Below are 24,012 nucleotides of genomic sequence, written 5' to 3' on the forward strand. Positions count from 1 at the left end.
TCTGCTGTGTGCTATAGCCACCATATTAAGTTTCTCATATATATTGTCTTATTTAGTCCTTACAAAAGCCTATAAGGATATTGTTCCTAATTTATAGATGAGGAAATAGAAGATCAGTTAAATAAGTTGTGCAAAGCCACAAAACTAATCGTTGGGAATCATAATTTTAATCTAAGATCTTGTGAAGTCTATATCACAGTTAGTTTTACCCTAATGTGAGCGTTTTCTAGTTGTATCCATAGTATAAGGCGAGCTTAGGGCCCTCCTACTCTGCCGTCTTCCCCAAGACAAAGTCCTACACCAGTTGGTTAAAAAAAAAAAAAAGGTGGGGGAGCCTGGCTGGCTCAGTCAGTAGAGCATGCGATTCTTGATCTCAGGATTATGAGTTCAAGCCCCACATTGGGCATGGAGCCTACTTAAAAAAAATAAAAAAAATTTTTTTAAAAAGAGTACAAGAATGAAAGTGAGAAAATAAATAAAATGAAATGTATGAAAAACCAATGAGTATTGCCATTATAGTCTTTATTTATTTGCTGTGTTTTCTGTGCTATAGAGCTATTGCCAGAATCCTTTATTGTTACTCTTTCTTAAATAAAACTTTTCCTTAGAAATCATGTGTAATTGCTTATTTATAACCTGAGATTTTAAGATAATGGAGATGCCAACTCCTGTCTTCACTTCTAAAGGCCTATGGACAAGAGATAATACATTGTTTGTCATCATATTTTGAGGGAGCTCTTTTAGCTATGATAGTCTGGACTTAAGGCAAATGGACAGTATGTTTGCCAAGGTAAGATACAATTTTCCTCTGAGTGGCTAATTTTTAAAAATCTTTAAAAGACTCATTATAAATTCATTTTGTTCTTGTTGACTGATGTTTCAATAATGTGAAACAGCATCAGTTCCTAACAGGACTACATTGACTTCTTAAAGATTCAATATTCTGTGGGCTTCGAGAGGTAGAGGAACTTACTATAAATAGAATTCTTTATGCTGTCCTCTTAATTAAGAAGCACAGGGTGTGTCATTTAGGTTAGATACTAAAGTAGAAAAGATCTCATAAAAGTATTACTTTCTGAGAGGTATATGAAATCAGCTAACTCAAATTCATTGTATCACATAGGATTTAAATGGTAAAATATAAGACAAACCATTTCAATGCCATGATTACTTAGATTTTTTAACAAGAAAATCATCTGAGTATTAAAAAGTCATGGCTGATTAAGTTGTTTTTGTTTGAGAAACAGTAGAGAAAATGAATGACAAGGGAGTGTAGTGCTTTTTCTTTGAAACTAAATATTTAGGGGCGCCTGGGTGGCTCAGTCGGTTGAGCATCCGACTTCAGCTCAGGTCATGATCTCACCGTTCCTGAGTTCAAGCCCCGCGTCGGGCTCTGTGCTGACAGCTCGGAGCCTGGAGCCCGCTTTGGATTCTGTGTCTCCCTCTCTCTCTCTGCCCCTCCCTCGCTTGCACTCGGTCTCTATCTTTCTCAAAAATAAGTAAACATTAAAAAAATTTTTTTAACTAAGTATTTAACTTTGATTTTTTTATTGTAACCAAACATTGCCTTCTCTTTTATTTGTCTTCTATTTCTGATATTCCTTACCACTTGACCATTTTGACCATCAGCTAGACAATGTAATCTGCCTCTACTAGTTTTATACCTTCAAATGTAGAGCTGTCAGGTTTTTCTTTAAACCAACATAGATTAAATTATAAGGTAAGGGACCCGTTGTTACTTTGCTTCAATCCTTTGAAGGAGACTTGTAAAAGCACTCTTTCCAATTAGCCAAGTGTTTATGGATAGTATAAAAATGACTTGAGAGGGTAAGAGTGCAAATATTGCTCAGCATTTCCTCTTAAATAGGAATGAAAGATTCTAATTTTAAGAGTATAATCCTTCCCTTTTCAAACCATCGATCCTCATTATAAGTCTGAAAAGCAGAAAAACAGAAACACTACTGGGCATCTGCTCCTATTAATTTAGAATTACTGACTTATGGCTGGGATCTATCACAGTTATCATCATCAACATCATCATCATCATCATCATCATCAAAGACTCAGAGAGGTCTTACTCCTATCCTTTCAGCTAACGGATGGAGAAACTGAGAAAGAGAGATGGAGTGACCTGAAGCTATGTAATGTTAGGAGGATCACCCAGGGCTTTTGAAGTCAAGGCCAGTTTTCTTTCTGTTATAGCAGGCTCTGCTGTCTTTTAGAAATGTGGTGTATGTCTCTTTGAGTATAAAACTATATTAAAATCCTGTTAATATATGGGAGATACAGGTGGAGCTGCTTCTGGACAGAGGGTAAGGTGCACTTGTGGTTATATGACAGGAAAAAAGAAACAGCAGGGCCAAGAAAATTGGTGGATGTTGAAAATGAGAAAATGACATCAGTATCCTTAAGGGAGATACATTTTATGTTCAAGGTTGGAGGCAAGTGAGTTAAACAGAGGCTATATCAGAAATGATAGGTTAATAAGTAAAGCAGATGAAGATATAGGTAACCATGGAGCAGAGAGGACTTTGGTTTCAAAGGATAGAGAACGAGGCTTCAGTTAAAAATATGGTTAGAAGTCCTCAGACAGGGATATTAAAGTGTCAGGGACATTATCTAGATAGCATCAGGAAGAAAAACAGTCATAGGTCACAATGAAGCTAATGTGTCCCACATTAGCCTCCATTGACTATGAACTTATGGCTAATTCTTTTAATTCTTTCCTGTAATATTTCTGACGAAATCCATTTCACTTAAAGGTATTCTGTAATTTAATAGCTTTTTACATCATTAGCGAAACAAATTTGGTCAAAAACAATGACTTGCATGCCTGTAATTTAAGCCCTACTAAGAATGCTCTGACTTTCTGCAATTTCTGACAAAATATTGAATCTTGGACATTAACTTTCACCAACACCATTTTAGAGGTATACACAAATACACCCACAAGTCACAAGAGTCACTTCTTTTTTAAGTGAACATTTCTATCATAGTGTCACATCATTTTTGGGGGATACATTTTGCTGAAGCATAACTAAGGTAAGACTAGACCTTTATAATTATTTTATTGTTCCGTGAAGTTCAACAGCATGGAAGATGTTGCCTATTCTTACTCCCAGTGATGCTCATTTACCAGCATTTAAGGAAAATCAATACATAGTACACATTTATTTTTATTTGAAAAATATTTTTGTTGTTATTTGAGGAAGGAAAAACAAAGAGTGTCTTGCTTCAGGTCATACAAAATTGCTTGCTGAGATCAGAAACTTTGGAATTTGGTGCCCAATCATAGACTCTTCTCCACTAATTTGATACAAAATACAGTGCCAACCAAAAATGAGAGCATACTTATATCATTCCAGCCAACGGTGTTATATTAGAGCTATGACTGATATTTCCACAAATCTCAAAATATGAGATTTATGTTAGTGATAGCTAAATTTTAGTGCACACAGAAGTGTGTATTTGTGTATAGACAGACATATGGACTCTCTTAGAATTCATTCAAATCACAACTGAGGGCATGTTCATAGAGCTTTTTTAAAATCTCTCATTGATCAGATGTATACCATACTTTCCAAGGCTAAAGTAGAATGTGTTATAACAAACCAGACTTACTTATGTCATTGTTCACACATAACTATGTTCCTTCACAAAAAGAGTTGTGGTCAGTGTAAACCTGATAATAACGGATTACCTCTTTTTTTTTTTTTTTGGACACAAATAATCTTGTAATAAAAATTATATATAGAAAAAAAACAGCTCAGAATCCCATGACCTTAACGAATCAGAGATTTTTCATTTATTTATATTTTTTCTGTTCTCATTTTTATGTATATATCTTTTGTACAGAGATACAACCATCACTTTAGATACAAATTTTTGTTTTTTTCCCCTTGTACTATTAACCTCGTGTTTCCATACATTAGTATCCATGGTTATTGTTTTAATTAGCTGCACATTATGCTGTATGTTGATGTCTTGGCATGATTAATTTATATGAGGATTATTAAGCTTGTACCCCGAACACCTTTTTTAATGCAAGGTTCTGTATGCTGTTCTGATAGAGGAAACATTCTATTAATGGTGGCACATTTCAAGCAAAAGCATGTGTGTTTTCTATTTTTAAATAGCTTATGGCAAAAATTCATTTTCAGTTCAATGAAGTATATGTTCCTTAAGTTTTGTCATCTGCCCCTTGACTGATAGATGTGCAGGCTGAGGAATTTAAGTGTTTGGTTTTGCTTTTGGTAGTTCTGTATGTGTGTATGTGTGTGTATATGTGTGTGTGTTTCTTTTCAGAAGGGGAGGGTAATGTCTTCTTTGGAACATGCACTCCACCCTCTTTGATAAGGCCTGTGGCAAGATTCGCATCCCTGCCCATGACAGTCATCTTCATAGCATTAAGCTCACGGCTCTTAGCGCCCATATGATGTGTGGAGGGTGGAGTGTATTGCAGTCATAATCACCTTTCATTTGTGTGTTTGATGTGGCATTTATATTAAGTAGGAGTAATTTTTTTTCTGATTTTTTTTTCTTGTGTCACCAGTGCACCTATTCCATTCTTCCATCGCTGTGCTCCTGTGAACATTTCCTGCTATGCCAAGTTTGCAGAGGCCCTGATCACCTTTGTCAGTGACAATAGTGTCTTACACAGGCTGATTAGTGGAGTAATGACCAGCAAAGAAATTATATTGGGACTTTGCTTGTTATCACTAGGTAATTGTTTTTCTCATTATTAGCTATTGCATAGTACTGCAGTAGAAGACTGTTCTGTCTTTTAACCAAAATATGAATACAGTGGGGATACCTGTAAAATGTTTAACTTCCCATAGCCAAAATAACTGTTTCAGATTATATATAGTTATAAATATATACATATTTATATATATATTTATATATCTGAAACTAATTTCCTTTCTTTTTCTATCATTGGAGAAAACTGGTGTTTTCCCAGACTTTGGTTACTGTCTCTAATAACCTTTAATATGATAGGAGGAGGCTTCTCTTAATGAATCAACACCCCTTTGTTTTCAGTTATGATTCCAAAGGCTTATGAAAGGAGGCCACATATTCTCTTACACATTTCCATCAAAGAACATAGATTTCTGATAGATTACTTTTGAAATATGTTTTTTTTTTCATTGCTACAGTTCATGATGTCACTGTATTGCTGGAAAAATTAGGAAATCTCCACTTGTTAGCCATTGAGTTTTCTTGTCAATAGATAATATAATTAGGTAAATGTTATTTCAACTCCCTACATTATCCTAGAACTATATGTAGCCATATCAGAATCTATAGATCTTTCTAGTTGGGAGGAGTAAACTGTGGTAGGAACCAAGCAACTATCTCATTATATATGTGAAATGAGTTATACCTTATACCTGTTAACAACAATTATAGTCATTGAGAAGACTAGCTGTATTTCCGTCTTGTCATTAGAGAGTATTTTCTTTTTGCTTAGGTAGTACTTGACTCAATTGAAATAATGCTGTCCATATGAAAAGCTATTTCTGTGATATTTGAAACGCTCCCATCTGTTTTTGGTTCCTGTACATTTATTGCAAAAGTGAGTACCTTAATAATGTTACCCAGTCACAGATCCCAACCATTTATTTGGCTTTGCAAATGGCCCGAAAAATCTTGACTACTAGTCTGGCTTTATGAAAAAATTATTTGGTTTCTGAAATAGTTGAATTTTGACCAAGGCGGGGGGGATGGGGGGGAAACACCTTAAAACTGGTGATAATAATGTTAAGTCATTGGGATTCCAGTTTTTATTAGAATGGTTCTCTTGAGGCTTAAGATCTTTAAGAATTTATTTGTGAAATGGGCCTTTAGATGATTAAAGATGAACAAATTATGATTTCAGAAATGAATTTCCCCATGCAAAGGTCAAATCTTCCCAGTTTCTTTTTTAAGATTTTCACTCCAGATTTTAGCATGTTGGAATTTAGCTTGGGATGGGTAGAGGCATTTGGCTAAATAACTCAAACTAAGCTTTGCTTTTCTTTGAAGAGTCTCTCAACCAATCAGGACCCCTGACACCAGTTGAAAATTAAGGTCAGAGGAATTTGGGCCTCCGTAGGCTTCAGAATATTATTCTGTAGGATCAGAGCATCTCTTGGAGTTTTAGAAGAGAAATGACCAGAAAAAGATAAAATACTGTCTAGCTCATTGACCAACTGTTAGAGAAGTTGGTCTTGAAATGTGAGGATTACACATGGAAGTGTAGCTAGTTTAACTGATCTCTGTCTATATGTGGTAATTTTTCTCATCACCAACATGACACATCATTCTCTACACTTTGTGTGTTAGCATGTATGTTTGCATGTGAGTTCCAATGTCTTCCCGTGGTGAATCCACAACAGTTCTGTGCTGTTTTTGAGTCACCATGTGCATTTGCATGTTTTCTTTTCTGTCATTTATAAACCCACAGTTAGGTGCCTGTAGTTTCCAAGTGACACAATTCAAGTGGTGCACGTAGGCTCGAGTTTTGGTAGCTAGTTACCCTTCTTCCCTAAACTGGGGTCTTGAACTGGTCAATAGCAACGTATTATATTCCTAGGAGAAAACAACTGAAAGAGTTTCTCTTTGTGTTTTCCAGTGTTTTAAAATAATATTCTACATGTTCTCTATCTTCCCTGCAGTTCTCTCCATGATTTTGATGGTGATAATCAGGTATATATCAAGAGTACTTGTGTGGATCTTAACAATTTTGGTCATACTGGGTTCACTTGGTAAGCTGCTTCTTCCTTTGTTTTTTAGTAATTAGAATTGAGAGTGAAGTTTGCTCTTAACAGTCCCTCAGTGCAGAACCACTTTGATTACTTTAAATAATTTTCCTTTTGTAAGCCTTGTGAATTCATTTATAAACTATAAAAAGACTGGTGAGTGGATTACACTGAAATTAATTCACTGTGAGATCACTAAATGGAATAAAATGGCAGAGTCATTGGCATATTTGGAATAAAAGGGGGCTCACATTTTTCTGTCAGTGTCAGTTTGGGGGGAAGAGCCCAAGAGGAAAAAGAAAGCAATTGAGGCTCTGTTCTGCTTCTTGTTCTTTAATTTTCACTTGATTCTTTCAGTGTTCCCTGCCTGGCAGAGTAAGGGACCCCTTTGCTTTTATCTTGGACTTTTTAAAGGCCTGAATCTACCATTCTAAGGTGTTGAAATTCTTTCTGGTTAAAATATTTCTGGCAGGATAATTTTATGTGTGTAAAATTTCATTACTCATTTTTCTATTGGCATTCTATTTTGTTTAATGTTTTTGTTTTACTATTTTTTAAATTTTTAATGTTTATTTATTTTTGAAAGAGAGAGAGAGAGACAGAGCATGAGCAGGGGAGAGGCAGAGAGAGAGGGAGACACAGAATCCCAAGCAGGCTCCAGGCTCTGAGCTGTCAGCACAGAGCCCGACGCGGGGCCCAAACACACGAACCACGAGATCATGACCTGAGCCGAAGTCGGATGCCCAACCAACTGAGCCACCCAGACGCCCCTGTTTTACTATTTCTAATGAAACCTTATGGGATTTGTGTGCTTATTGTCTTTTTTGAAAATAATAATTTCTCCCCCCTCCCAATCATAAATGTGACACCTACTCATGGTATCTAACTACTTCTATGGTAGAAAATAGAAATATAAAAAAAGACAAAAGTTTTATTTTCACATACCACCTCTTTTCTTTAAAGAGAATTTACTTTTGCTTTAAAATTTTTCAGGAACCCTACTTCCCTTCTGTTGACCACTATTAGCAACTTGAAATTCAGAATACACACACATATATATATATATATGTGTGTATATATATATATACACACATATATATACATATATATATAATGTATTCAGAATACATATATATAATACAAATATATATATATATATATATATATATATATATATATATATATAGTTTTTTTAATGCTTTTTTCCACTGCTTTCTAAAATGAAATACTTTAACTCATTGTGAAACTTTTTTATTAGGGGAGTTTGTCCCCATTACACTTATGATCCTGTCTGCTACGTTTGGTCTTACTGATGTCATCTCTTTTATGTTTTCCTTAAGTCTGTGCTTTTTTACGTTGTTTTCCCTATCTTTACAATATGGATTGTGCTTTCTTTGGTTATTGTCACCCTTGCTTTGAATGGCATATATATATATGCCGTGTGTGTGTGTGTGTGTGTGTGTGTGTGTGTATTTTTTAGTAATTTTTTTAATGTTTATTTATTTACTTTGAAAGGGGTGGCAAAGGGCAAAGAGAGAGGGAGAGAGAATCCCAAGCAGGCTGTGCACTACCAGAGCAGATCCTGATGTCGGACTTGACTCATGAACCATGAGATACTGAGCCGAAGTCAATAGTCGAACGCTTAACCAACTGAGCCACCCGGGCACCCCAACATATATTTTATTTTTTACTTCTACAGTTGGTAACCTATACATTTTCAGAAAATATTCTTTAATCTAGAATCCTATAATTTTTGAATGGCTCATTCTATAGAATTCTATCCTATAAAATTTTTAAATTCTATAATTTTTAGGGGTGCCTGGATGGCTCAGTCAGTTAAGTGTCTGATCTCGGCTTAGGTCATGATCTCATGGTTTGTGAGTTTGAGTCCCGTATCAGGCTCTGTGCTGGCAGCTCAGAGCCTGGAGCCTGCTTTGGATTCTGTGTCTCCCTCTCTCTCTCTGCCCCTCTCCCGCTCATATTCTTTCTCTCAAAAATAAACATTAAATAATTTTTTTTTAATTCTGTAATTTTTAAAGGCTGAAATGAAGGAGTATGTGTTGAGTTTTCCTCCACCTCGTTTAAATTCAACATAAACTTCTTTCTTTCCAACCTGTCTCCCACTTTATAACTGTTACCAAATAATCTGTGTTTTTGCAATCAGGTTATTTTAAAATTAAAATATTATTTAATACATTGTACCCTTTTAAAGAATTTTTGCTTTGCCTTGAAATGTTTCATAATTACATTTAAGTTTATTACATTCTTCTGTCCTAGTTTTAGTGAGAACTATTTTTATAAAACTTCATTCTTGAGTTCTTAATTTTGGTTCATCTTTGTTTTGATGAGAATCTGAATTCGAGTAACTTATTCACGAGGCAATTGTGGGTTGTATATTTTCTCAACTCTTGATTATCTAAGATTATTTTTGCCTTACATGTGAATATTGAATCTGTTGCATGTAAAATTCTTGAGGTGCAACACGTTCCCAGTGTCTGTACTTTACTTTTTGGAGACCAGTCTAATTTTATTTCTGAGCTGAAATCAAGAATCAGACGCTTGACCGACTAAGCCACCCAGACACCCCTTAACTTATTCTTATAATTTAAAGTTTCTATCTAGTTCTGAATCTTTAAGTTTGCCTATGATCTCTTTTTTTTGGGGGGGGGGGGCGCAGATTATTTTCCAACACAGAAGTAAGTTTTCTTATTTCTGTATTTGATTATTGTTTCTGTTCTAGTGGTTTTCTTCTTAGGACCATTGTTCATTCTTTTGCTATCATCTTCTAAATTATCATTTTAATCCTGATAACATTTTCCTTGTATTCAGGAAGTGTTCTTCGAGCGTATCTTCCATATCACTGATTTAGTTTTCCTCACTGCTGGTTCTGTACTTGACTACTTCTTTCTATTATTCCGGTTCTTCCTTCTCCCAGACATATTTCTTTTCATTTCTACTTGTGACCTTTGTATCCAGTTCTAGTGATGGTGTCTTAGTCACTTTGGGCTGCTATTACAAAGTACCATTGACTGGATGCCTTATCAACAGGGAACATTTACTTCTTACAGTTCTGGAGGCTAGGAAGGCCAGATCCAGGCATGTGCAGGTTCGGTATCTGGCGAGGGCTGGCTTCCTGTATCCAGCCATCATCTTGCTATGTTCTCACGTGGTGCAAGCGGGGAGGAGCTCTCTGAGGTCTGCTTTATAAGGGCACTAATCCCATTCATGAGGGCTCCACTCTCATGACCTCATCATCCTCCAAACACTCAACTCCAAATACCAACTATCACATTAAGGATTGGGATGTCAATATATGAGTTTTACGGGGACACAAACATTCAGTTTATAATATATGGAGAATTTTTTATAATAAAAGTAGATTTGAATTCCAGTTCTGCCACTTTCTTGGTATGTGACATTTGGCATGTTACTTAACTTTCCTGAATTTCGATTGTATTTATTATGTATAAGATGGGACTTGTATTACCTACTTAATAGTATCATAGTGATTCAGTTTGGTCACATCTGTTGTACGGTTCCTGACACAAATTTATTTATTTATTTATTTTTAAGTGTATTTATTTTGAGAGAGAGAAAGAGAAGGAGAGAGGAAGAGAGAGAGAGAGAGAGAGAGAGAGAGAGAGAGAGAGAGAGAATCGTAAGCAGGCTCCATGCTGTTAGCGCAGCTCCTGACACGGGGCTCAAACTCAAAAACCTCGAGATCATGACTTGAGTGGAAATCAAGAGTTGGGTGCTTAACCGACTGAGCCACCCAGGTGCCCCCCCGACACAGATTTACATGTTTAATAAATGATGTCTGCTGCGGCTGTTGTGGACCGTATCCTCCTTGTTCATTATTAGCTCATTCTGTTTTCTGTTTTTCTTTCTCATTTCTGTTTGCCTTTCCTCTCCTCACTTTTTATTCCTGTTTGCAGAGAACATATTTTATTCCATTTTTTTGAGGCTGCTACAATTTTCTTTAAGATTTCAAAATAGAAATATTTCCCTTTTTCAAATGTTTTTCATAGACTGGTGGTTGTTGAAGTTTGTTTACTCATCTTCAGTAGAAAATAATTCTCGCTTGCTATTTGCCACCAGGTAGAGTTGGAATTTCCCTTTGACACTATTCAGTGTTTACTTGAGCACAGGTGGAGGTCACGTTGATTTGCACAGATCTCAGCCCTATTTGTCTTCTCCCAGACGTTTATCTTGTCTGCCCACACATACATATCTTTACTCTGAATCTTCCATTTCCTTACCGTGGCCTACAAGGCCTGACAGTATGATCTGGTGCCCGGTGCCCCCCAGCCCACAGCTCTTCCTGCTCTGCCCCTTGCTAGTTGCTGTAGCCACAGTGGCCCTCCTCTTTTCTCTCCTGCCAGACATGGTCCCATATCATCATCTTAGAATTTGCTATGACCTCTTGCCTGGAACATCCTTTCCTTAGATGTTGTTTGTTTTTGTTTTTGTTTTAATGTTTTTATTTCTTTTTGAGAGAGAGGTGGGGGTGGGGAGACAGAGGATCTGAAGCAGGCTCTGCACTGTCAGCATAGAGTCTGATGTAGGGCTCAAACTCACGAACCATGAGATCATAGCCAGAGCCAAAGTCAAAGGCTCAACCGACTAATCTACCCAGGCACCCCTTTCCTTAGATTTATAGATTGTTTTCTCCCTGTCTTTGATTCTTTTGCTCAGATATCATCTCACCACTGAGACCTTTCTTACCCATCTTCTCACAATGCTTTCCCAACCCCAGCACTTTCTATCCCTATTAAAAAGTGACTTTTTTTTCTTAGACTTCATATTCTTTATTTTTACTTACTTCCTTATTTGTTTGTTTGTTTGTTTCCTTATTACTGTATAAGCTCCATGGAGGACAAGGGTGGGGACTGGGTTTTGTTCACAGCTCTGTCCCCAGTACCTAGATGGGTAGATGGCTCTGGGCACTCAGAATGAAGGTGTCTGATGCAACCCTCTTCTGTGGAGACGGGTTGCCCCCCTTCTTCTGTCTAGTTCTTGGACTCTGAACCAGTGATGAGGAGAACAACTCCCATCTCTGGCACACACTTCTATTAAGCTATCAAAGATTTCCTATCTTTTTCCCACTTTTGGTGGGAACCAGTTCTTTGATCTTCATTTGCTCATTGATACTGAATCAACTGCATAACTATTTCAGCACGAGGCAGGGGGGTTTTTGTGATGGCCCAATAGAAAAGATCTTTGCCTTCCTCAGCTTCATTGCTGATTTCTGTGACCCTTACTTGCTTCCTACAAACTCCCCAGCTCTCAACAGGTGCTGAGTCTCTTTATGATCATTTCCTCTCGGGGTGCCTGTCTTTGTAGGCTCTCTCTGAGCTTCAGAGCCAAAAATAGATACAGTTGAAGGATGTTTATTTGATACACTGAAAGATGTCTTAGTAACCTAGTGTGCATGATGAAAATGGAGTAAATGGAGCTCCCCTTATGCCTGCAAAAAGTTACAGCCACACACCTCCCAGCCAAATGGATTGTTGCCATGTTAGTCCCCGGGTGTTATGTAGGAAGGGTCCAGGAAAGTGAAGATTAATGTTAACACATTTTCTTGTGTTAGTTATTTCCAAAACAATTGTTTTTTGAACCCAGGTGGCACAGGTGTACTATGGTGGCTGTATGCAAAGCAAAGAAAGTCTCCCAAAGAAACAGTTATTCCTGAACAGCTTCAGATAGCTGAAGACAATCTTCGGGCTCTCCTCATCTATGCCATTTCAGCCACAGTATTCACAGTGAGTATGGACTTGGGCCAGGTATCTTCTAGGTTTGTGTTTTTATTCACAGGGATCATTAATGAAGCAGAAACTCACCTCTGGCTATTGCATGCCTAACCCCGATCTCCCTTAGATAAAAACTGCCCCATGGTATGGAACACTAAAGAGTCTTCAGAAGGCTTTCCTAATGGAACGTTTTATTCTGTACTGCCCGCTTGTTGAGAGAGGATTTTCACTTAGAATATTCACATTATCATTTGTTAGGAAGAACATATTATTTTCATAATACAATTCCCTTTTAAAAAATGGGTTTCTTTACTAAATTATGTTAAGAAATACACATATCGTTTCATTTACCTGTTTGCTAATTATCTTCCCATGTTTTCCCTTTAAACTTTAATTTTTCCTTTTTAAACTTTTAACGACATTATTCCAAATTAAAGTGATCTTTGCTGCCTGGGCACTATACAGTAAATTACTAATGAACATGTGGTTAAATAATATGTATTTATATCTTTGGTCTGTCTCCTTCTCCTCTCTGGAAAAAAAAAAAGGAACACAATCTCAGACCACTTCTTGGACCAATCCCAAGCTTTTAGTTGAGCTTTAGAAGTAAAAAATGAAGCCACCATAAAACCATTGGTGCCAAAAGGTATTTGTTATTATTATATAAATATTTACTAATCATTTTTAAGTATAGTTTTTTTTAGTGTTTATTTTTGAGAGAGAGAGAGAGAGAAAGAGAGAGACAGAGCGTGAGCAGGGGAGGAGCAAAGAGAGAGGAAGACACAGCATCTGAAGCAGGCTCCAGGCTCTGAGCTGTCAGCACAGAGCCTGATGCGGGGCTCGAACTCATGAACCGTGAGATCATGACCTGAGCCGAAGTCGGATGCTTAACTGACTGAGCCACCCAGGTGTCCCACAGTACAGTTTTGTTTTGTTTTTTTTTTTAAGTACAGTTCACCTGCTCTCACTCAGACCACGATGAGGGTGGGCAGGAGGTAAATGCGACATGGACTGTGCTCTGTAGGTGCTCTTTTTTTTTTCTTATGTTTATTTATTTTTTTAATTCTTATTTTAGAGAGAGAGAGAGAGACAGTGTGATTTTTATTTGTTTTTGAGAGAGAGAGAGGAGAGAGAGTATGAGCAGGGAAGGGGCAGAGAGATGGGGAGACACAGAATCCAAAACAGGCTCCAAGCTCTGAGCTGTCAGCACAGAGCCTGATGTGGGCTCGAACTCATGAACCATGAGATCATGACCTGAGCCGAAGTCAGACACAACCAACTGAGCCACCCAGGCACCCCTCTTATGTTTATTTTTGAGAGATAGCACGTGCCGGCATGAGTTGGGGAGAGTCAGAGAGCGGGGGGACAGAGGATCCCAAGCCGGGTCCGTTTGCTGATAGCAGATAGCCTGATGCGAGGCTCAAACCCATGAAGTGTGGGATCATGACCTGAGCCAAGTCAGATGCTTAACTGACTGAGCCACTCAGGTGCCCCTAGGAGCTCTTGGTCTGATAAAGGAAATGAGGTACAAATACCTCCTGTGCTTTTGTAGTCATGGCATATGGTCTTCTCCCCTATTTTCACAGTGACAAGCATGTATGTATTCAAATAAATTAAAAGCCTCATCTTGATAGACAAACAACACATTTTGATTCATGAGTAGAAAAGGAAAGGTAGAAGAGCTCGAAAGACTTATTAATACATTGAGAAATCCTTTTGTGTTCTGCTTTAAGAACATTTTCAATATTCAGTTGAGGATGCTAAGTGCTGCAAGACGGATAAAGTATTATTGGGATTCAGAGAATAATCCTTCCCTGATTTGAAATGAAGGAATTTCCACCCTGTTTCAGTTTCTGTTTTTACTGCTTATAGCGATAACTGGGACCTTTCTCTGCATTCTCTCCGTACAGGTTCTCTTGTTCCTGATAATGCTGGTTATGCGCAAACGTGTCGCTCTCACCATCGCCTTGTTCCACGTGGCTGGCAAGGTCTTCATTCACTTGCCGCTACTAGTCTTCCAACCCTTTTGGACTTTCTTTGCTCTTGTCTTATTTTGGGCATACTGGATCATGACCCTTCTTTTTCTTGGCACCGCTGGTAAGAAGCTATGTTGCTTCCTTCTCATAGTGATGAATTTGATTTGCATTAAACTATTTTAAAACATCAGCTATAATTCTTAAGACATTTATTGACCAAGGTCTAACAGCCATCGGAACCAGCGTGGTTATGGCTCTTCAACAACCCATTCCTTATTCATGATTTTTAGATCATCCTAGCAAAGTAGATCTAAACCAGTTCATGGCTTTGAAGTAAACTCCAGTACTGATTCAGACTTTTGGATTGATTCTAAGATGAACAAATGAATGCAGAGCTCTCTGGAACTGCCTTAAACTCCCATTACGGCCCAAATCAACTTGCTTCCTTGGGATTCTCTAGTTTGGAAAAGATCTGAACCTAGGTAGAATTCCTGGTGATGATACTGTTCAGAGTTAGACTCTCAGACTTGTTGGAGTCACTCTTAATATGAGAGAAAGACAGATACCATATGTTTTCACTCTTATGTGGATCCTGAGAAACATAACAGAAGATCATGGGGGAGGGGGAGGGGGGAAAAAGTTACAGAGAGGGAAGGAGGCAAACCATAAGAGACTCTTAAATACTGAGAACAAACTGAGGGTTGATGGGGGGTGGGAGGGAGGGGAAAGTGGGTGATGGGCATTGAGGAGGACACCTGTTGGGATGAGCACTGGGTGTTGTATGGAAACCAATTTGACAATAAATTTCATATAAAAAATATATCAAAGTTTACACTTAAATGGAATTAATTGTGAGGAGTGGTGTAAGGGTAGTAAGTTTGTATGTAACTTCTCTGGCCATTCAGCATGCATTTACCAATTGAATATAATATTAATTTCTGTATTTTGCAAATAATTTAGGCCTATAATTATTGGAAGAGTAATAAAATAGCCCCCCAAAAAATTGAAGTTTGAAAATTCATGCCTAAATTAACTGATGTGATGGAACTATATTCAAATAGAGCACCTTTTAAAAGCTATATGATGCCTTTGGGGAAAACAAAATGCTTAATTGTACAATGTCTGGCTTCACAACTTTTCAAGTGATAAGTATTTTTGTCTGTTATTTAAAGAGCACTGTGATCATAAAGTTTGTGGTTTGGGGGAGGGGGCCTATTTTTGGAAATTAGTTTCATCTCTTATATTCAATAGCCATATTTCTTGGTTTGTACTTTATGTGGTTCTTCTTTCCTTCCTGGATATTTTCCTAGGCAGCGCTGTTCAGAATGACCAAGGCTTTGTGGAGTTCAGAGTTTCTGGGCCTCTGCAGTATATGTGGTGGTACCATGTGGTGGGCCTGATTTGGATCAGTGAATTTATTCTAGCATGTCAGCAGATGACTGTGGCAGGAGCTGTGGTAACCTACTATTTTACCAGGTGAGAATTGATACTTGTCGGAAAACTTAAGATCATCTAAGTGATTGTGCTTGAAGGAAATGGAACGGAAGCTGGTAAACAGTTTCATTTCTTTAAAAAATAATTGGGGGGCGCCTGGGTGGCACAGTCGGTTAAGCGTCCGACTTCAGCCAGGTCACGATCTCGCGGTCCGTGAGTTCGAGCCCCGCGTCAGGCTCTGGGCTGATGGCTCGGAGCCTGGAGCCTGTTTCCGATTCTGTGTCTCCCTCTCTCTCTGCCCCTCCCCCGTTCATGCCCTGTCTCTCTCTGTCCCAAAAATAAATTAAAAACGTTGAAAAAAAAATTAAAAAATAATTGGAAGCGAATATTGGGAATGCAAGCTGGTGCAGCCACTCTGGAAAACAGTATGGAGCTTCCTCAAAAAACTAAAAATAGAACTACCCTACGACCCAGCAATTGCACTACTAGGCATTTATCCAAGGGATACAGGTGTGCTGTTTCCAAGGGACACATGCACCCCCATGTTTATAGCAGCACTATCAACAATAGCCAAAGTATGGAAAGAGCCCAAATGTCCATCGATGGATGAATGGATAAAGAAGATGTGGTATACACACACACACACACACACACACACACACACACACACACACACACAATGGAGTATTACTCAGCAATCAAAAATGAAATCTTGCCATTTGCAACTACATGGATGGAACTGGAGGGTATTAGGCTAAGTGAAATTAGTCAGAGAAAGACAAAAATCATATGACTTCACTCATATGAGGACTTTAAGAGACAAAACAGATGAACATAAGGGAAGGGAAACAAAAATAATATAAAAACAGGGAGGGGGACAAAACATAAGAGACTCATAAATATGGAGAATAAACTGAGGGTTACGGGAGGGGTTGTGGGAGGGGGGGATGGGCTAAATGGGTAAGGGGCACTAAGGAATCTACTCCCGAAATCATTTGCACTATATGCTAACTAATTTGGATGTAAATTTAAAAAAATTAAAAATCAAACAAGTTAAAATTAAAAAAAATAAAATGAAATAAAAAGTAATTGGAAGCAAATATGACAAAATGTTAGAGCTGATGATTCTGGTGGGTAGTAAAATGGGAGGCAGTGATTTTAATCTTTATACTGCTCTGTAAGTTTCTCAAAAAATTAATCAGAACAGCAGGTCATGATAGAACTTCAATTCTATTTAGCCAGAGAATAAATCTTACAGTGTCTTATGTATTTTGGCATTATATAAAGGTCCATCAAAGGACAATAAGCCTTTTTAATTTGTTTGGATCAGAACAAGTATTGTGACTCTCTTTCCTAACTTGAGAGCCGAATATAAGCTTGTAAGCCTTACAGTTTTCTATTATAATGAGGTACCAGGTCTCGATTGTACATCTTTTTTAAGTTTCATTTTTTGATTGTACATTTAACTCCATAAATATTTACTAGTAAAAGCTTTCAAAGCACAGTATCATTTTATTTAAAGTCTTAGAGCATAAGAACCCCATGAAACTATCATAGGGAAATGAAACATTAATTTTATCTGGTACATCTATAGCATTTGTATTAGTTACATGTTACTTTGCCATTTTGTCATAAACCTAGACTTTTCTTAAATGAACTGTTTTCACTGTATTGGGCTCTAAACCATTCCTGCACTTAGCCTTTGTTTTAATTGTCTTTTTGGTTTTCTTTCAAAAAGGGATAAAAGGAATCTGCCATTTACACCTATTTTAGCATCAGTGAATCGCCTTATTCGTTATCACCTTGGTACTGTGGCAAAAGGATCTTTCATTATCACATTAGTCAAAATTCCACGAATGATCCTTATGTACATTCACAGTCAGCTCAAAGGAAAGGTAAGGAGAAAATTGTTTTCTGGACTTAACTGTGGTCACATTCTAGACCTCAGCTCTGCATGTAGTAAAGCTCCCAACCATGTTCAGTTCATAGTTGTGAATGTTTTCTTCATAATCCTTGCAAAGTAGAATCCATTCCTTCTGCCTTGTCCCACACTCTTGCTTACGTTGTGCTCTGGCAAAATTCATCATATCCCTGGTTTCCCAAAATGTCCTGTGCTTCTCGTCCTCTGTGTTGATTCACACCTTCCTCCTTGGAACCTCTTCCCTATCCCTGGCTGTGGAGATAACATGCATTTCAACATGGGTTAGATGATATGCCACCTCTTCCTAGAAACCTTCCTTGATTCTTCCTTCTCCCAGATGATGTCATCTCTGTCTGTTCTCCACTCTCATAGTATCAATCGCATATTCTGATTCTGACCTTTTTTTATGTTTAGCTTTTTTTTCTTCAACTATAGTATAAGTTCCTTGCCAATCTCATGTATTGTACTCTATCTTACATGCAGTAGGTACTAAATATGTGTCAAATTAAATTGATTAAAAATAATTTAACCATTGCATTTTGAGGGAAAAGAGGGTAGGTGGGTATGAGGTCTTGAAACATAGATTGTGATTTTTTTTACTTTATTTATTTTTCTAACATTTAGAATATTCTGTATGTTGGTTTTTAATTATTTCAAGTTTTTGTCCTTTCCAGGAGAATGCTTGTGCTCGATGTGTGCTGAAATCTTGCATTTGCTGCCTTTGGTGTCTTGAAAAGTGCCTAAATTATTTAAATCAGGTAAACTATTTTAAAAATAGAGCCTAAATGTCCATCAACTGATGAATGGATAAAGAAATTGTGGTTTATATACACAATGGAGTACTACAGGGCAATGAGAAAGAACGAAATATGGCCCTTTGTAGCAACGTGGATGGAACTGGAGAGTGTTATGCTAAGTGAAATAAGCCATACAGAGAAAGACAGATACCATATGTTTTCACTCTTATGTGGATCCTGAGAAACTTAACAGAAACCCATGGGGGAGGGGAAGGAAAAAAAAAAAAAAAGAGGTTAGAGTGGGAGAGAGCCAAAGCATAAGAGACTCTTAAAAACTGAGAACAAACTGAGGGTTGATGGGGGATGGGAGGGAGAGGAGGGTGGGTGATGGGTATTGAGGAGGGCATCTTTTGGGATGAGCACTGGGTGTTGTATGGAAACCATTCTGACAATAAATTTCATATATTGAAAAAATAAATAAATAAATAAATTGAACATTCACTTTCAAAGATAGGTTGATCATTTCTTTTTCCAAGATAAAATAATTGAGCTTAACTGAAAGATGTTATATATTTCTCATGGTGTTGTACATTGTTCCTTGATCAGGTATATCTATTTCTATCATATTCTTTTATTTATTGATTGGTAGATTGATTGGTTTGAGAGAGCGTGCACACATGCATGTAAGCAAGGGAGGGGCTGAGGGAGAGAGAATCTTAAGTAGGCTCCACACTCGGTAGAGAGCCTGGGATTATGACCTGAGCCAAAAATCAAGAGTCGGATGCCTAACTGACTAAGCCACCCAGCACCCCATATTCCTATTTTTAAAAGTAACGTATGTTCTTACCAAGGCTCGTTATTAATTAATTGTAACATGAGGATAAAATATTATTAGGGTTCATCTTTCTGGAAGAACATTTATCTCTTATACCTTAATTTACATCCTTTCATCTTTGATTTTCCCTAAGAATCTGTCTACTGTAGCCATGTTTCTTTAATTCTTTTAAATGTTGTTTGAGAGGCGCCCGGCTGGCTCGGTCAATAGAGTATGTGACTCTCAGCCTCGGAACTGTGAGTTCAAGTTCCACATTGGGCATGGAGCCTACTTTTAAAAAATGAATGAATGAATGAATGAATGAATGCTGTTGAAAGCTTTAGTTTAGTGGAAAGACATTATGACACTTAAACTCATTTTTTGCTGCTGTCTACTATTGTTCAAAGCTAGTGTCCTCCCTATCCTGGTACTTTTTTGGGAGTCCAGCTGCTTGAGGACTATGATCCTGGCCTAGGAGATATTATCAGAGGAAGAGCTATCATTTCTCAGGTTAAGTGAAGGAATTGGTATTATGGGTTAACATTTCTTAGGGAGCAGGTTGGTCCTCTGTCGTTCTGTGTCTGGGCACCCGGGACTTGCTATGAAGCACTCTACCCATGTTTCCTTCATCTTTGTTTTTTTTTTAACCACTTCTCTCCATTCCTTAAAAATCAGTTGTGATATACCAGTGCTCTCATCTAATAGAGCAAGGATACAAATGGACTTCTTACCATTTACCCCTCAGTGATTGAAGAGTAGCATTGCACTTTCCATTCACTCAAGGACAGTCAAAAGATGGTAGTCCTGTTGGCCATGGTGTTGAGCTTGCCTAGAGTTTGCTTTATTGCAGCTCTATGGTTAATATGAAAAAACTGGCATGACATTTCATTAGTAAAAGAAGTTCTTGTAGATAATAATACTGTATGGATGGAAAGTGTTTGGAAAGTCATTATTAAAATAATCAGCAACAGCCATAGAAATCTGAAAAATTAACGTTCTTTAAAATTTGGTTTGGGACCAAGTCACCCTTATCAAAAAGTTGATGGATGCATAAAAATAATCATCATTACATTGTGTACCCATCACTAAATAGCTTATCCACAGAGAGAGATGCTGAACCCAGCTCTCTATTATCAGTTTCTACCAGCTTTCCACAGGCAACTTTTGCTCTCCCAATTTCCTAAACCTGCCTGGAGTGACTTCCTTCCAACACTTGAATAACTCCTACTGATCCTTAATGATTCTGCCTGAGCATTACCTCCACGAAGTCTCCCCTCAGTACCCCAGCCCCTCTGCTGAACTTTCGTAGTGCTGGTTCATACCTCTGCAAAAACACTAAGACCATCAACATGGAAATTGTCTGTTTACCTCTTTATCTCCACCTTTAGACCTTTAGCTCCTTAAAGGCAGAGATCCTATTTTTGTCTCTCCAGAAACTATCACAGTGCCTGGTACACAATAGGTGGTCTTTAAATGTTTTCTGAATGAATTGTTAATCAGTGAATAAATATTCAGATTTTAAAAGACTAATTGGTTGATATAAAGCCAGAAGAAAGAATCTCAAAAAAGAGGTGTGCAGTTATGTTGAAGGAAGAGAACACATCACATGATGTTAAGGTGTTCAGTAACCAGGTGAAAAATTCCAAAGTTTTCAGCTAATCCCAAGCTAAACATTAGTTAGCCATTTAGTACCTACAGTCCTGAAACATATCGGAACTTCAAGTTGGTCTTTCTTGCACAGGTTTTTGTGATTTATTTATTTATTTACTTATTTATTTATTTATATTTTTGAGAGAGAGAGAGAGTGTGTGTGTGTGTGTGAGAGAGAGAGAGAGAGAGAGAGAGAGAGCGAGCAAGGGAGAGGCAGAGAGAGAGAGGGAAATAGAATCTGAAGCAGGCTCCAGGCTCTGAGCTTTCAGCCCAGAGCCCAGTGCAGGGCTCGAAGTCGTGAACCATGAGATCATGACCTGAGGCGAAGTCAGATGCCTAACCAACTGAGCCACCCAGGCATCCCGGTTTTTGTGCATTTTTAATCTTTAGGTAGGTCTGATGTTTGAAGATTCAAGAGAAGCACTAAAAGAGGAATAAATAAATGAGTGAGGTTTAGGGAGAGTGATTCTGAACTAATACTTAGTTCTGTTTGGGAATATGAAATGCTCTGATATGAGGACTGATTACCCAGGGTGCTTCATGTCTCCTGATTTCACAGGAATTTCACTCTAAATGAGGTCAACATATTGAAGACATTAGAACACTTCCTCCCATGACAGGTTAAGCATAGGTATTGGTTGCCAGTGGAATTTTTTTAAACCCTTGTTGCTGTGAAATGTTTCAGAGCTGGGTGGGCACCCATCTGTTTGAAGTATTCAAGATGATAGGAATCATGGCAGGACTGAATAGATGAGATCTAGGGACTTTTCTGAAATTTGAAAAACCAGCAGGGTCTAAGAGTCTGATCTGCTGGTGTTTGAAGGGGCATTCTTCTCAGTGCTGCCCTGTACATTTGGCAGTTATGAGATTAGTGCTTTGCTAGAGATCAAGCCAGAGCTGGCACTGAGATATCAGGCGGTTCACACCATCCCTTTTGTCTCTGCTACTGATCACTGCTTTCAGAAAATGAAGTTCCATACACATAGGATTGAGTCCACACTAATATAGCCTTGTTGGAGAAGGCACAATGGATAATTAGGGGGATATTCAGTGAAGAGAGCCCAGATATTAAAGGTGTGTTTCAATCCTAACAATGTAACTGTTTGGCAAGCTCAGTGAAACCTTGGAGTCTCGGCTTCTTTCTTCAGTGAGTGGAGAAAAATACACCTATCCTCATAGGCTTTAGGTAAGGATGAAATATAATGCAGATAAATCAACTCTTACAGTACCTGGCTCTTGGTCCTCGCTTAGTGTTATCGCTCTCCCCTGCTCCCCTCATTTTATTGTTTTATAAAGAACTCCCAGGGTTTTTAGTCTAAGATAAGAGAGCTCTGGCCAAGATAAAACAAGAGGTTGTTCTAAAGATGTATCTATTTTCTCTAAAAATAAATGTAATGTAAAACACTGAGGAGCTTGTAAAACCAAGACAAAACAAAACATCACCCATGATCTCACCATGCTAACATAACAGTTACTTTTGCTGAAATATTTACTATTAGCTTTCAGAAAAAGTTTCTAATTTTTCACTGCGGCATGGTAATGGCTTATCAGACTTTACTTACAGACTGTTTTATCGGTGTATAAACCTCAATTGTAAAATGGTGGTAATAATAGTATCTGTAGTGCCCATTACCATGAGGATACAGAAAGATGGCATCTCCCATACTCTGAGTACGCACCTGACACAGCAAGTCCTCTGTAATGCTGACTGTTCTGTAGTATAGAATAGTTCTATACAGTATAGAATAAGTTCTAGATGTTCAGGGTTGGTTTCTTTTACATTTTTTAATATGCAGTGGTTTTTATTTTTCTCTTGTCGGGTCTTTCAAACTTTTTTTTATGGTTTTGCACTTGACTTTGATGCTTAGAAAGATTTTCCCCACCTCCAAGATCAAATAATTATTCTAGTGCTCTTCTCTATAGTTTTTTAGAAGTTTACTCTTTTTTTTTTTTTTTTTTTTTTTTTGATAAGGAGGCTCCATGTCCAACGTGGGTCTTGAACTCATGACGCTGCAACCCCAATATCAAGAGTCACACATGCTCTACCAACTGAGCCAGCCAGGTGCCCTACTTTTTTAGTTTTGGGATTTAATCAGTTATCCCAGAACCAGTTAATGATTAACCTGTTCTTCCTTCTGCTGTGAAATGTCAATTTGATCATGTATTAAATTCTTACCTATCATGCTTGAGTATGTCTCAGGACTTTCTTTTCTGTACCATTGATCTGCCTATGCTTTTATCAGTATGCCAATATTTAGTTACTATAGCTTCATTATATACCCCAGATGTCTTATAATACAAATCCCTCTCATTCTAATTTTTCAAAAATTTCTTGTCTAATCACCTGTTTATCTTCTGAAATTATCTTTGTAGTGTTCAATAAGATACAGTGAAATAATAATACTAATTATAATGCCAGCCAGTATTTACTGAGCACCTACAGGCACTGTGGCTCACACTTTATTGGCAGTGGCTCCCATTCAGAGATCTGTTTTGTCTAACCATTTGGCAATGGTTAACAATTAGTTAATGCCCGTTTGCATTGTTTTCCTCCTATCCTCTCTTTTGCTGTCGCTCCTGAGATCAGCATACAACTTGAAGTCAAAAGCCTTCAGCAGAGCTGGACAACACAAACTGTCTGGGCCAGTTGAGGCGTATCACGTGACTCATGGAAATGAGTGCAGCAGACAGGGTCTAAGGCAATAGAGAGTAGCGGAGACTGGTACAATAGGGAGTTCATATTCTATCCAAAGAAGGCTGTCACTTCTTAGCTCTTGTACACTTGCCAACATGAAGATTTATAGACAGTTTCTAACTCTTGCAATTTTTCAAGAGAAGCCAGAATTCTGGATGTTTGCATTTTATGTCCTGCTATTAAAATGTGTGTGTGTGTGTGTGTGTGTGTGTGTGTGTGTGTGTGTGTGTATAAAAGATAAGTGAGTGGGCCAGGGCAAATAAGGTCTTTGGGCCACACAGTGTCATTTGTCCAT

At 37.8% G+C, this 24,012-nt stretch overlaps 1 protein-coding gene across 3 annotated transcripts in view; it reads left to right on the forward strand.

The window, feature by feature from the left end:
- Positions 1–24,012, forward strand: part of SLC44A1 (solute carrier family 44 member 1) — a 200,823-nt gene that overhangs the window by 111,489 nt on the left and 65,322 nt on the right. For all 3 annotated transcript variants that reach the window (XM_042963840.1, XM_042963839.1, XM_042963838.1), the window contains exons 6-12: positions 4,553–4,722; positions 6,657–6,746; positions 12,363–12,502; positions 14,401–14,587; positions 15,777–15,942; positions 17,639–17,795; positions 18,496–18,579. In XM_042963840.1, the coding sequence (XP_042819774.1) occupies positions 4,553–4,722; positions 6,657–6,746; positions 12,363–12,502; positions 14,401–14,587; positions 15,777–15,942; positions 17,639–17,795; positions 18,496–18,579 (994 nt within the window). The remainder of the gene's footprint in view (positions 1–4,552; positions 4,723–6,656; positions 6,747–12,362; positions 12,503–14,400; positions 14,588–15,776; positions 15,943–17,638; positions 17,796–18,495; positions 18,580–24,012) is intronic.

The sequence above is a fragment of the Panthera tigris genome, chromosome D4 (genome assembly GCF_018350195.1).
Source record: "Panthera tigris isolate Pti1 chromosome D4, P.tigris_Pti1_mat1.1, whole genome shotgun sequence".
Classification (NCBI taxonomy): domain Eukaryota; kingdom Metazoa; phylum Chordata; class Mammalia; order Carnivora; family Felidae; genus Panthera; species Panthera tigris.